The sequence below is a fragment of the Schistocerca cancellata genome, chromosome 1, assembly GCF_023864275.1.
Source record: "Schistocerca cancellata isolate TAMUIC-IGC-003103 chromosome 1, iqSchCanc2.1, whole genome shotgun sequence".
NCBI classification, from domain to species: Eukaryota; Metazoa; Arthropoda; class Insecta; order Orthoptera; family Acrididae; genus Schistocerca; species Schistocerca cancellata.
In genome coordinates this window covers 817,053,206-817,066,013 of record NC_064626.1, presented here as the reverse complement: position 1 = coordinate 817,066,013, position 12,808 = coordinate 817,053,206, and the positions used below count along the sequence as shown (strand labels likewise).

The 12,808-nt window shown below is 46.3% G+C and overlaps 1 protein-coding gene across 1 annotated transcript in view; it reads right to left on the bottom strand.

Annotated features, from left to right (window-relative positions):
* Positions 1 to 12,808, bottom strand: part of LOC126188164 (trypsin-1-like) — a 142,437-nt gene that overhangs the window by 14,490 nt on the left and 115,139 nt on the right. The window contains exons 5-6 of the mRNA XM_049929682.1: positions 9,992 to 10,251; positions 5,222 to 5,400 (exon numbers count right to left, since the gene is read on the bottom strand). Of these exons, the coding sequence (XP_049785639.1) occupies positions 5,222 to 5,400; positions 9,992 to 10,251 (439 nt within the window). The remainder of the gene's footprint in view (positions 1 to 5,221; positions 5,401 to 9,991; positions 10,252 to 12,808) is intronic.

The following is a 12,808-nucleotide window of genomic DNA, read 5'->3' as shown; positions in this document are numbered from 1 at the left end:
GGCTGATAAGTTGTTGGAGCTCAGCTAGATGGTGGAAAAAACCGCCGCAGTTCCACTGGAGGATGATATTGTCCATGGCTGAGAAAGGCGTGAAAGGACTGGGAAGGCAATTTACGCCGCTTGTTCACTCACTGCCACCGATTCAGTACCCGTACGAGAGGCATCCATGGCGTCTGAGGGACCAGCGAGATCAAGGTCCTCAGCGGACGCTAGAATCTCGACTGCATCCTCAGACGCAGAGCGCGAAAGGTGCGGTGGGGTTGGCGCCACCGCAAGTTCTGTGGCCTTAGAGGTCTTTCTCTTGGACTTCTCTCGCTGAACCTTGGGTTGCACCGGCTGGGAAGGCTTCACCGATTCAGCCTCCGGGACAGAGGAGGATCGTGAAGCCCTACGCCCGGCCGCTGGTGAGGACTTATGCCACTGGCGGCCGTCATCCTTCCCGCTGGTGGAACCCTGGGAAGGGAGGGTCCCAAGGGAACTCTTATGGGCGAGAGTAGCCGAAGAAGTTAGACGCTTCTCCGGCTGAGAAGCGGGGACGGACGTCCCCGACGGGTGGGAGGAGGTTGCTCCTGAGGTAGGTGGTGCAGGAGCAACCGGTTGGGTAGAGCCCCCCACAGGCAAGGGGGCAGGAGGAGTCGTACTGCTTATCGAGCTGGCTGGAAGTCTCGAAACTGATGGGGCTAGCACAGTTGTCGTAGCAGCTGCATAAGAAGATGTCATTCTCACAGGATGGAGTCTGTCATATTTCCTTTTGGCCTCAGTATAGCTCAGCCGGTCCAGGGTCTTATATTCCATAATTTTGCGCTCTTTCTGAAAGACTTTGCAGTCAGGCGAGCAAGGTGAATGGTGCTCCCCGCAGTTGACACAGATGGGAGGCGGGGCACATGGAGTATCGGGATGAGATGGGCGTCCGCAATCTCGACATGTGAGGCTGGAAGTGCAGCGGGAAGACATATGGCCGAACTTCCAGCACTTGAAGCACCGCATCGGGGGAGGAATATAGGGCCTGACGTCACATCGGTAGACCATCACCTTGACCTTTTCCGGTAACGTATCACCCTCGAAGGCCAAGATGAAGGCACCGGTAGCAACCTGATTGTCCCTCGGACCCCGATGAACGCGCCGGACGAAATGAACACCTCTACGTTCTAAGTTGGCGCGCAGCTCGTCATCAGACTGCAAAAGGAGGTCCCTATGGAAAATAACACCCTGGACCATATTTAAGCTCTTATGTGGAGTAATAGTAACGTTAACATCCCCCAACTTGTCACAAGCAAGTAACCTGCGTGACTGGGCGGAGGATGCCGTTTGTATCAGTACTGAGCCAGAGCGCATTTTAGACAAGCCCTCCACCTCCCCAAACTTGTCCTCTAAATGCTCGACGAAGAACTGAGGCTTTGTGGAGAGAAAAGACTCCCCATCAGCTCTCGTACAAACCAAGAATCGGGGCGAATAACTATTACCTCCATCCTGAGACTTACGCTCCTCCCACGGCGTGGCCAGAGAGGGGAACGTTTTCGGATTGTACTTTTCAGCATTAAATTGAGCCCGAGAACGCTTAGAGACTGCTGGCGGCTGGCCGCCAGCGAGAGATGATGTACCACGCTTCATTGCGGGTCATCCGCCCTGATGCCACCTACTCCGACCAAGGGCCCTCCCCACGGGCGCCACCCAGCCGCAGCAATAGCCACCTGGCAGGATGTCCATTGCCGGGAGTCCTGATGCCCCAGGGAGACGGGCATCTACTCCTTGGCATACGTGGGGAGTTAACGGCGCAGGCATCAGTAGAGCGATCCCTGTGTTGTCAGGGGGCTACAACCAAGAGGGTACATGGCGGCCCCACCACAACGGACTGGCTACCGTGCTGGATCTTAGGTGCAAAACTGTCCAAGGTCGTCGTCACAGTTAAAATAAACACTGCAGAGTGCAGCGTGGGAATCGCATCCAGGGACGTATCCTCGCCCAAGAGATGGAAAACGAGCGGAACACTATTGCAACGACGAAAAAGCCGGCTAAAGGTCTCAATGCACGACGGATACAGTGCACCACGTAAGGCGCCCTTCCCCAATTGGCTCGCTCTTCGGAATAATTTAGAAAGATGGAGGTCAAACCCGAGAGGGGACCATCACATAAGGCCGAAACATGTGAGACTCCTTTTAGTCGCCTCTTACGACAGGCAGGAAGACCGCGGGCCTATTCTAACCCCCGAACCCGCAGGGGGAAATGCCTGAAGAAGCGGTATATAAACGGCGTACGGGGGCAGCCTCGGTAGTAGCAGATGAGTTAAGCAGTGAGAGAGCTGACAAGTGAGTCACACAGCCGGGGCAGCAGACATCACCAGGGAGCAGCTGAGCCGTCGGAAACCGTCACCGTAAAGTGACAGTTGAATGATGCTGCAGGAAACTACTAGAAGACTGCACACATTCGACAGAGGCGTAGATTCTCCGGTAAGTATCCAGCCACAGTTTTTGCACTGCATTTTGTACCTGTTAGTAAAGAACAAACTCCGTAGAGACTGTCTTTAGAAGTAGCAAAGAGTAATTGTATTTGTCCGTCCGAATATACAGAGGAACAAGCGGCGCCTTACACTTGGGTTCTAGTGTTTAGTTGCGTGAGTCGCAACGAGGTTAATTTTTCGGTGTATAAGAAGGAGCGAGTGCTGCCTCTCACTCGTCTTCTTACCTTGATTCGAGTATTTGATGTTATCAGAAATATTCACCACGGAAGCACTTGTCTCTGACAGAGAAAGGCAGTACTCAAGAAATCGAGCTTGCTAGAGCAGAAGCATGTAATCACTGATGGACTGAAGTCCATTATAAGACACCTCTCCGAAAAATAAGGTGTTCTTATTTCGTATTGGGAAGTTTTTGCACCCTTATTCACTTCGTAGAAAACAACTCTTCTCCATTCGAACAACACTTCTGCTAAGTATCCTAGGATACTTGTAAGGTGGCAGCTTGAATGAATGTTAATTTCACACCTTACATGAGATTTTATACGTCGTAATGAGTAGATGGATATGTCACATAACATACTTCGGTGATAGTAAGAAAATTTGCCTATCAAAATGTACAGTATGTAATGCAAAAAGGTATGACACTCGATTCGAAGGTATTAACACACCGAACCCAAATCCTGCATGTCAATGAGCAAAAGGTGAAAAAAGCTGCTGGAAGAAACGCTTTAGTTTGGGACAGACTCGGGTTGTGCAGCTATGGCCCACATACAACGAAAGGGATTTAACAGGGGATTGGTGACCTGTGGCGAGGGAGACAACAAACGCATCAGGCAATACTTTGAATGCAGCACGTGACGGCCTAGCGCTGCCTGCGATAGAGAAATTCTTTAAAATATAGATTGGGTAATTTGCAGATGCATACAAACAGGCCTGAGACACAGTTAAAAGAGTCGCATTTACTCATCATGTGAAAGATCCATGGTGCTCTCGTGATGCACGCATGTAACTTTTAGGCGTCAGGAGTGGGCACAAAATGTCCAATTGGCTGAAATAAACTCAGAAAGAGTAGAAGTGGCGAGATTACGGAGCAGTTTGAAGGTACGCCCTTTGCGATTTGGTAGGGGGTAGTTTTCACGAGATGAGAGGAATGCTCCCATTGGTCTAAAAAGGCCGTAATGCGAAGCACAAAAGGGCACTGGTGGGGGGGCAGTTTGCTACGAAAGACAGAATACCGAAAACTTCAAGCACTCTCCTCTGAACCAGCATCAAGTGTAGAACAGGGCGCATCATGCTCTGCACGGCGCCAAAAAAAGGAATTTTGTGTGAACACTGCGTCCACTTTGGCTGACACTCAGCTAGAAATTAGCTGAAGAGAAGTTGAGCTCCGATAGCGGAGAAACGAAACAGCCACGTAGTTAATTGTTCTTGTGAGAACAGAGAGGGGTTGAAGTATACACGCTGCTCCATCTATGCACGTGTGTATCGCCATATTTTCCAGACTAGGGATGAGTGCATGTTTTCTCGCCTAACAAGAAACACAGGGCAGTTTCAGCTGATTTTGATTAGCTTTTTATAGGATTTTCAGAGGGCGAGAGCAGCCATGCAGCAGACAACACGTCGCAGCTAAAGGTAAATGCCGCTGGCAGAGGCGTAAAATTATTGGACCTGGACTACTCTCAACAGAATCCGTACTGGCCATGGCCGATGCAGGGATGCTCTCTTTAAGTGGAAGAAGCTGCCTAATCCAGCCAGTGACTGTGGGGCTCCATACCATGTTGTTCACCACATTGTCAGTGACTGCAGGATTCGAGCCTATCACGGTGCTGAAGAGGACTTCCTGCTAGCAACTCCAGATGCAGTGCGCTGGACTGGAGGACTGGATATTCAGTTGTAAAGACAAACTTAAGTTCCTTGTGTGTCAATACATACATATGTATATGTAATTTAATTTTATGATATGTCTGTATTAGCCATACGCTAAATAAATAATTGGACCACCAGCTTGTGTCCACTCTGAACACCAGCAATCTTGAGTACTCTTTTGAATATCTTGTCACAAAAACTAACCATCCTCTGTAGACTTGATTGTCGTCCTAAATGGTACCGAACTTAGAACCGGAATCGGATGATTCCACGTAATATTGGCCAACTCAGACAGTGCTTCACTATCTGGACGTAAGAAAAACTTGTAGAGAACCTTATATTTGAATTTGATATTGTTGTGTTCAGTGTTATTTCTGCTAATCAGGACATAATACATTCTCTTGACAATTGTACTGAGATTGTCATGTCAGAATCTATTAAATCAGAATGCTTCATTGATACCAATACAGAGATTATACCAATTTTGTACAGCTAAGCACCAATGTGCTCTGTCGTAGAATAAGGGTCCACCCCTACCCCCAATAACTTATTCTAGTGACAGTTACTTTCTCCCTTTCACTTCGTTGAAGGTAAGTTAGCTGATCTCAGTCCACAGTGTCGTCAACGTCCTGACTGGGACGCGGCAATGTAGACTTCCACAAAAAAAAAAAGGTATCCGCCAAGTCATCTATCGTTGGGAAAACGTGCTACATTAAAGGACGAGTATGGAGAGAAGTTCCAACACCACCACTTAGTTTTATGACTGCGTGGTAGTTATAACTTTACGACTAATTCTCGCACTACAGTGTTTTTCTGTCCACCGTGTTGTACTAGTTTGGCCAGTGAAACACCTCCACTACGAACTGGTATCCGTCCGCCAACCTAGGGCGCGAGACTCACCTGACAGCTGTCCTTGCCACCCTGGGGCTCTCCCGCGCACAGCATGGAGTCCAGCACGCCGTTGGGCAGCACCCTGCGGTAGCCGGCGGAGCGCTCCAGCAGCTCCTGGAAGATGGACACGCACTGCGCCTGCGCCGTCAGTGGCAGCTCCACCTTGAGCAGCGACTGGCTGTAGCCCGCTGCACACACAACACAGGAAGACACTTACAGGAAGCAGAACATCGCTGGCGAGACCAAATTCACTGTGGCTCAAAGCACTGCTGACCTCGAATGAAATGAAAAGTTTGTCAAGAGACATAGAAAATAGTACTCTTTGCTAAAACAAAAATAATAAGTTATTGTAGTAATCAGTCTGAAGACGGGTTTGATGCAACTCTTCTTGATGTCTCAGTGTATTTCCTATCCCTTATTTTAGTCAAGTTGTGTTACAAATCTCTTTTTTCTCAAATTCTATTCAGTATTTCTTCATTAGTTACTCGATCTACCCATCTCATCCGTAACATTCAGAATCTACAATCCACCTCTTGTATGTACTGTTCATGTCAAAGTTTCGTTCCCAAAGTAGACTACACCCGAGAGAAATACATAACACTTTCAGGAAAGACTTCTGACAGCTAAATTTATGCTAGATATTAACATCTCTCTTCCACAAAAGAGTTTCTTGCCGTTGCAAATCAATTTTAAATCATCATTATTTACTTACAATCTTTAGTTGTCTATTTGTCCAAATAGCAAAACTCGTCTGCTGTTTTCAGCGCCTCATTTCCTAATCAAATTTCATCGACACTATCTTTTATAATTCGACCTTATTATTACTATTGCCTATTATTGTTCAAGATACAGTCCACTCATTTCACATGTTTCTTTACGTCCTTTGCCGCAAACTTTAAAGCTTTATCTTTCTTCGTGAAACTTGACAAGCTTAAACAACTTATTTCTCAACATATCCTCGACTGATATTAATGTATTTGTCTCTCAAAAATCAAATCTGTTTTATACATTAGCAGTTAACATCACGATATTACGCAATTAGACGGAAACTTCTTCCCTTCGCCGGCCGGAGTGGCCGAGCGGTTCTAGGCGCTTCAGTCTGGAACCGCGCGAGCGCTACGGTCGCAGGTTCGAATCCTGCCTCGCGCATGGATGTGTGTGATGTCCTTAAGTTAGTTGTAAGTTGTAGGGGACTGATGACCTCAGAAGTTAAGTCCCATGGTGCTCAGAGCCATTTCTTCCTTTCAAGCCTCTTTCTTTCTGGCTATAAAACAGGAAATGTATGACGTGGGACCATATATGGGGAATAGAATGGTTGAGAAACTGTTTTGAAAGACATCATGGTCGTCTTTATTTATAAAGTCCACAGACAAAGGCGACCATGATGTCCTTCAAAAAGTTTTACATGACTGAACTCCAGCCAATGAAATTTCAATCAGATGAGAAACATTTCAAAACTCAGATCGTGTGCTTTTGGGAGCACGCTCACCGGGCTGGTACAAGATCATTTTTCTGCGATTTAATATGAACAGCTTTTACTTCAACTTACTACGCAAAGGGTCTAACAACGTTTTGTAGTAAGAACATGATCGATTAACAATATCTCGCTTAAAATAGGTCGTCTTTACCCATCCCACCAACTAAATAAGGTTCACTTTTTGTTTTGTACTTTCATCTTCGTCTAACCATTGTTTTGACTATAATTTTGTCTCTGGTGCACAATGGGATATCCTTATTTCAAAAACGGCTCTGAGCACTATGGGACTTAACTTCTGAGGTCATCAGTCCACAAGAACTTAGAACTACTTAAACCTAACTAACCTAAGGACATCACACACATCCATGCCCGAGGCAGGATTCGAACCTGCGACCGTAGCGGCCGCGCGGTTCCGGACTGAAGCGCCTAGAACCGCTCGGCCACTCCGGCCGGCTATCCTTATTTCGTCTCCTGACACACGTCCATAATCTCGTCTGTATTATTGTTTCTTTTGTTCGGGCAATATATTCGCTCTTGTTGTAATTTGTAGCTACCTTATAGAAGTCATGTCCGCAGCAGTACTGCAGGAAGAACGACTACAGCAACCGATACAAGGCACTGAAGACTCTGCTTTGAGTACAGCAGGGACTGGAAGTGGTGGTGTTAGTGTTAGAACTGGATTGTTATTGTTACTGTAACTGTAATGAAGGCCTATTGGTAACACGATGAAAGCTACAATAGAATAAGTAAAATAAGGGAACTCAAACAAAACGGCGATCCTATAACTTTCTGACATGCTGTACAGTGAAACCGAGGTGCAAAAGACGACCTTTAGAAAACGTATAGCAATAAAGAAAAGCGAACCAGAGCTCCGATTCACGACCTTAGCTTCGAGTCGAGGGGCTACAACGTGTAAAAGATGAGGATTCCACATATTCTTGCACAAGCGTTGGTACTTTTTACATTGAGTAAGAAGCTATTCGGCTTATTGTCTCAATAGATTTGGTATCTGGCATATTCTACCAACCACTGGGAAGTGCAACGTCGAGGGTGCTTTCCATGGTAGCAATTATTAAGACTTCTTGCTTTAGCTCCAAAGTGCATGCTGGGGTTAATGTAATTTTGTCTTTACTGTCCCTACGGGAATGATACAAAGGGGACTGTAGTATATTCCTAGATTTCGCTCTTAAAGCTGATTCTTGAAAGTTTAGAAGCGGGAGTTTGTGACGTATGCCTTCAGGCGTCTACCAGTTCACGTTTTTCAGCACCTCCTATTTGGTACAGGTCTTAGACGCTTGAGCAGTATTCTAGGATTGGTCGCACGTGTATTTTGTAAGCAATCTTCTTAGCAGACTGATTACATTTTCCCAGTATCCTACCAGTCTGAATGTGCCACCTGCATTACTTTCGACTGGGCCTATGTAGTCGTTAAATTTCCTTTTTCCTTTTTTTTGGGTCGTGAGTCACTTCAGAGTATCGTTTATGCCCAAAATTGCCAATTATTTGTTGGATACATTCTCATCAGTGTGTCCTCCTACAGCTTTTAGATTTTACACCTCCCTTTAGTTGATGTTATTCCCTGATGTATTCTATCATGCTGTCCTCCCTCCTTATCGGTGTTTTCCACATATTAGTTTCCTCCATAGTTATGAGGAGAACCTCATTTCTAATCCTTCCAGCTGATTTTCTACATCTTTTATAGCGCCAAATCTCAAATGATTCGATCCTCTCCTTTTCCGGTTTTCCCACAGTACAGCATTCACTTCCGTGCCACAAATACATAATGGACAGTGAAACGAAAATGAGACAGATAGAAAAAAGTAACAGACAAGACGGCCAGTGGCTTCACTGAAAAAAGTTTGCGGTTACCTACGAAACCACGATTGTAGGCGGCCAGTGGCTTCACTGAAAAACGTTTGCGGTTACCTACGAAACCACGATTGTAGCCAGGCGTGCACCTCTTCCTCCGAAGCAAATTGACACTCACGAATGTCCTTTTTCGGATCTCCAGAAATATGGAGGCCCCATGGGGAGTTATCGGAATTGTATGGAAGATGTTTAAGGGCTTCCCAGCGAAATTTCTGCAGAGCAGTGGGAACAACGTTGGCAACATGTGGGCAGCCGTTGTCCTGCAACAGAATGACATGTCCGTACACCTTCAAGGGCGTTCGGACTTGATGGCGCGCTTCGGTTTTTGCAAAATGTCCACATACTGATGTGTGTCAACCGAAGCGTGCCATCAAGTCTAAAAGCTCGCAGATGCTGGCAAACGGCGTCATTCGGTTCCATGAGAATGCTCGCCCACATGTTGCCAATGTTTTTTCGGGTATGCTGCAGAAATTTAGCTGGGAAGCCCTACACATGCTCCACATAGTTCCGGTGTCTAAACATGCGATTTCCATGTTTTTAGGCGGTAAAGAAAGATATTCGTGGGCGTCAACTTTCTTCAGACGGAGAAAGTTGGTTGTTCTGTATGCAGTCGCAAACATTTTTCCATGAAGGCGTCGACCGTCTTTTCTCACAGCGGGTTAAATATATTAGCGGTTGTGGCTACTGCTTTTGAACTAATAAACGATTTTCTTACTTTTTCCCATCTGTCTAGTTTTCATTTGACTTCTCTTTATATATTTTCAGAAATTTCTTTCTCAGGCTATGGTACAGGGTGACAATTATTGAACTATATGAAATGAAATCGTCACAATTACTGAACGTTTTGCGTTAGGACGCACAAACTGCACACCTGGCTGCGGGGCATGGTGGGAATTAGTATCCGAATGTGTGGTTTGGTTTAGTGACGAAGTCCACTTTCATTTGGATGGGTTCATCAATAAGTGAAATTGGCGAATTTGGGGGGGCTGAGACTCCGCATTTCGCGATAGAACTAACTCACTTATGTTGTAGTCATAGGATCCCATGTTTCTCGTTTCGTACAGTGCACAGTTCTACACTCCTGAATGGTTCAAATGACTCTGAGCACTATGGGACTTAACTGCTGAGGTCATCAGTCCCCTAGAACTTAGAACTACTTAAACCTAACTAAGCTAAGGACATAACACACATCCATGCCCGAGGCAGGATTCGAACCTGCGACCGTAGCGTTCGCGCGGTTCCAGACTGTAGCGCCTAGAACCGCTCGGTCACCCCGGCCGACTCTACACTCGTGGACATTCCAACCAAGTTTCCAATCCTTGCAACATATCAGAATCTTATCAAGACGTGACTGAGGAGCTTTTTCCAGCCAGTACTTCTTTACAGTGAGTGGGCAAGCAGCGGGTGTCTGCCCCGCCTGCGGGAAGCCTCACCCCTCTCGGTCTTGCCCCAACCGGTGACGATGGCCCTGGGGTCCCGCGGCTGCAGCTGCGTGCCCAGGCAGGCGGGCCGCACGAACTCGTTGAACTCTGCGTCGGCGTCGAGCCGCAGCAGCCCCACGTCGTTGTCCTTGAGCGGGTAGCGGTAGTCGGGCTGCCAGATGCGCCGCTCCACGCGGAAGTCCTGCGCCGTCAGGTGGTCGCCGCTACCCTCCGGATCAAGGTCGCCCAGGCGCACCCAGCGTGGCGGGCCCCTGTGCACGGCACAGAACACGTCTACGTTAGTCGCAGCTACGACCAAACGTACGACAGCTGTTAACAGACGCTTCTAGATTAGATTACATTACATAGACCTATATGAAAAGTGTCATGGCGGCTGCAGTGTAACACGTGTTAAGTTCGGCTCGCGAAATTTAGTTGAATTCGAAGGTGTTCTCGCAGGTGGTGTTGTCTAGTACAAGTGGAAATCGTGTAAACAACAGTGTTCTGTGCAGTAGTGCTATTTTTTTTCTGTGCTCCGCCAATATATTCGAGAAAATGGTAAACAGAAGAGTCAACAGCAGCGCGTCCAGCAGCGGGGAAGCAGCAGGTGCGGCGGCGGGCTCGCTCTTGGCGGAAGGTGTGGCCGCGGCTCCCGGCGTAGCGGAGCTGGTCCGCTCTGAGGTAAACGCTGCACTTCGCGATAAAAACAATCTCGATCTGATAGCAGGCACTATATCAGATACTGTAACGGCAGCAGTATTGGCCAAAATGCGTGAAACTGTTGAGGCCAATACTGCCGAAATTACAGCACTAAAAAAGTCTGTGTCTGAATACGAGAAAAAAGCACGAGAGTTGGAAGTGAAACTATCTGCCGCAACAGACGAGCTAGAACAGTACCAAAGGCGAAATAGTCTACGACTGTTTGGAGTAGCAGAAAATAAGGAAGAAGACAGGGACAACCTGCTTATACAGGTTGCGCGTGAAAAATTAGGCGTTGAAGTGACCAAGGCAGACATTGACAGGCGCCATCGGGTGGGACGAAAACCACCAGGTGCTACCAAACCTCGTCCTATAATAATTAAATTTGTCTCATACCGAAAAAGGGCACAGATCTTTTCCCAGAAGAAGAAGTTAGCAAGGACAGGGCTTACAATAAGGGAAGATCTGACACACGAACGGCTAAAGATTTTAAACAGTGCCGTATCCCATTTCGGTCTTCAGAATGTGTGGACTCAGGATGGCAGAGTAATCATTAAGACAGCAGCTGGAAAGAAGACAGTCACAAACATGACAGAACTGAATAGTATTAAGTGAAGCTACTCGAGCCAAAAGTGCAAACTTAACACCATTTGCAAATTATAACAGTCTTATACCCAGATATAGTCTTGTAATTGTATTAACTTTTTAATTATACCCATATTTGTACCCTCAACTAATTGTTTTTGTAACTGTATTAACTTTTTACTATTTTCTTGTGTCTGTAGCTCTAACCATTACTTAATTTTAGTTACTGCTAATACTTTTTTCATTTTCTCAGTTTATTCTCTTCCATTCTGTAATAGTTCTATTGCAATTATTAGTCTCTCCTTTAGTTCATTAATCACCCATCTCTTCGGTTTAAACTGTTCATAACAAAAATCACTATCAGTATCACTTTAGCAAATTCAATCTAATTGTAGCTTCCTACGATAATCACTACCAGTATCACTTTAGTAAATTTCAATTTAATTCTAGCTTCCTACGATAATCTATTAATTATTAAGCTTACTTCTCTCTGCTGGCAGCATCGGCCTCTTAAAATCACTCCCCTTTCCCTTATTTCCACCCTAAGCTGTTTCAAATACGCTAATTACATTTCTCCTCTTACGACATAGGATACACGGTGACACACAGCCGTCACTATTTTGGTCATATTCTCCTTGCACCGAATACCACTAATCCATTTTCCATACTCCCGCAACCTCAGGAAATCTCTTGCAGTCGCCTTTCTTTCAGCACTCGCGGAGTCACAAACAGGGAGCGCAAAATCTCGGACACCCCTGTGTTATGTCACTTGGTGGAAGCACCGGCCAGTGCCCCTCGCGGCAGGTAGTGCCTAACAAAGGGACAAACCAGTCTGCCACCCTACTCCAGGCTGCTCAGCGGAACGCGTCAGAGCTTTTAGCAGTTCACTGAAACATCCAGTCTTTACCTGCACATTACGAAGAACTTAGCCTCCTCTTCAACCAACTAAACTACTACGTAATCCTCTTATCCGAAACGTGGTTGGAACCACACATATCCTCTGCATCTATTCATCTCCCAGGGTCACATTTCTTAGGGCAGACAGATCAAAAAAGCGAGGTGGCGGGGTCGACGCGTATATACGAACAGATCTCAAAGCGAAAGTCTTATGTACGTCAAATCCTGCTGAAGAAAAAGAGGCTGAATTCATGTTCATTGAAATAAATATACAAAGTCGGAAATTCTTGACTGGCGTCGTGTACAAGCCGCCAAAAATAAGCTCAATGAGTTCCTTCCAGTCGGAATTACATTCACTTCAGTGCAATACGAACATGTCATCGTAATGGGTGACTTGAACATAGACCTGTTAAGAGACACTCCCTCCGCAATAAACCTAAGAAGACTGTTTAGTTGAAATAGCATGAACATTCTTCCATTGCAACCTACACACCATACGGCGCACAGTCATACTCTTATAGACGTAATCGCAACGAAACAGACTGACAAAGTAAGAGATGTTGGTCAAACATCGGCCCCTGGCCTCTCAGCACATGATGTAATATTCCTGGCCTACTCTGTGCAGCCCCCAAGGATCAAATCGCGTTA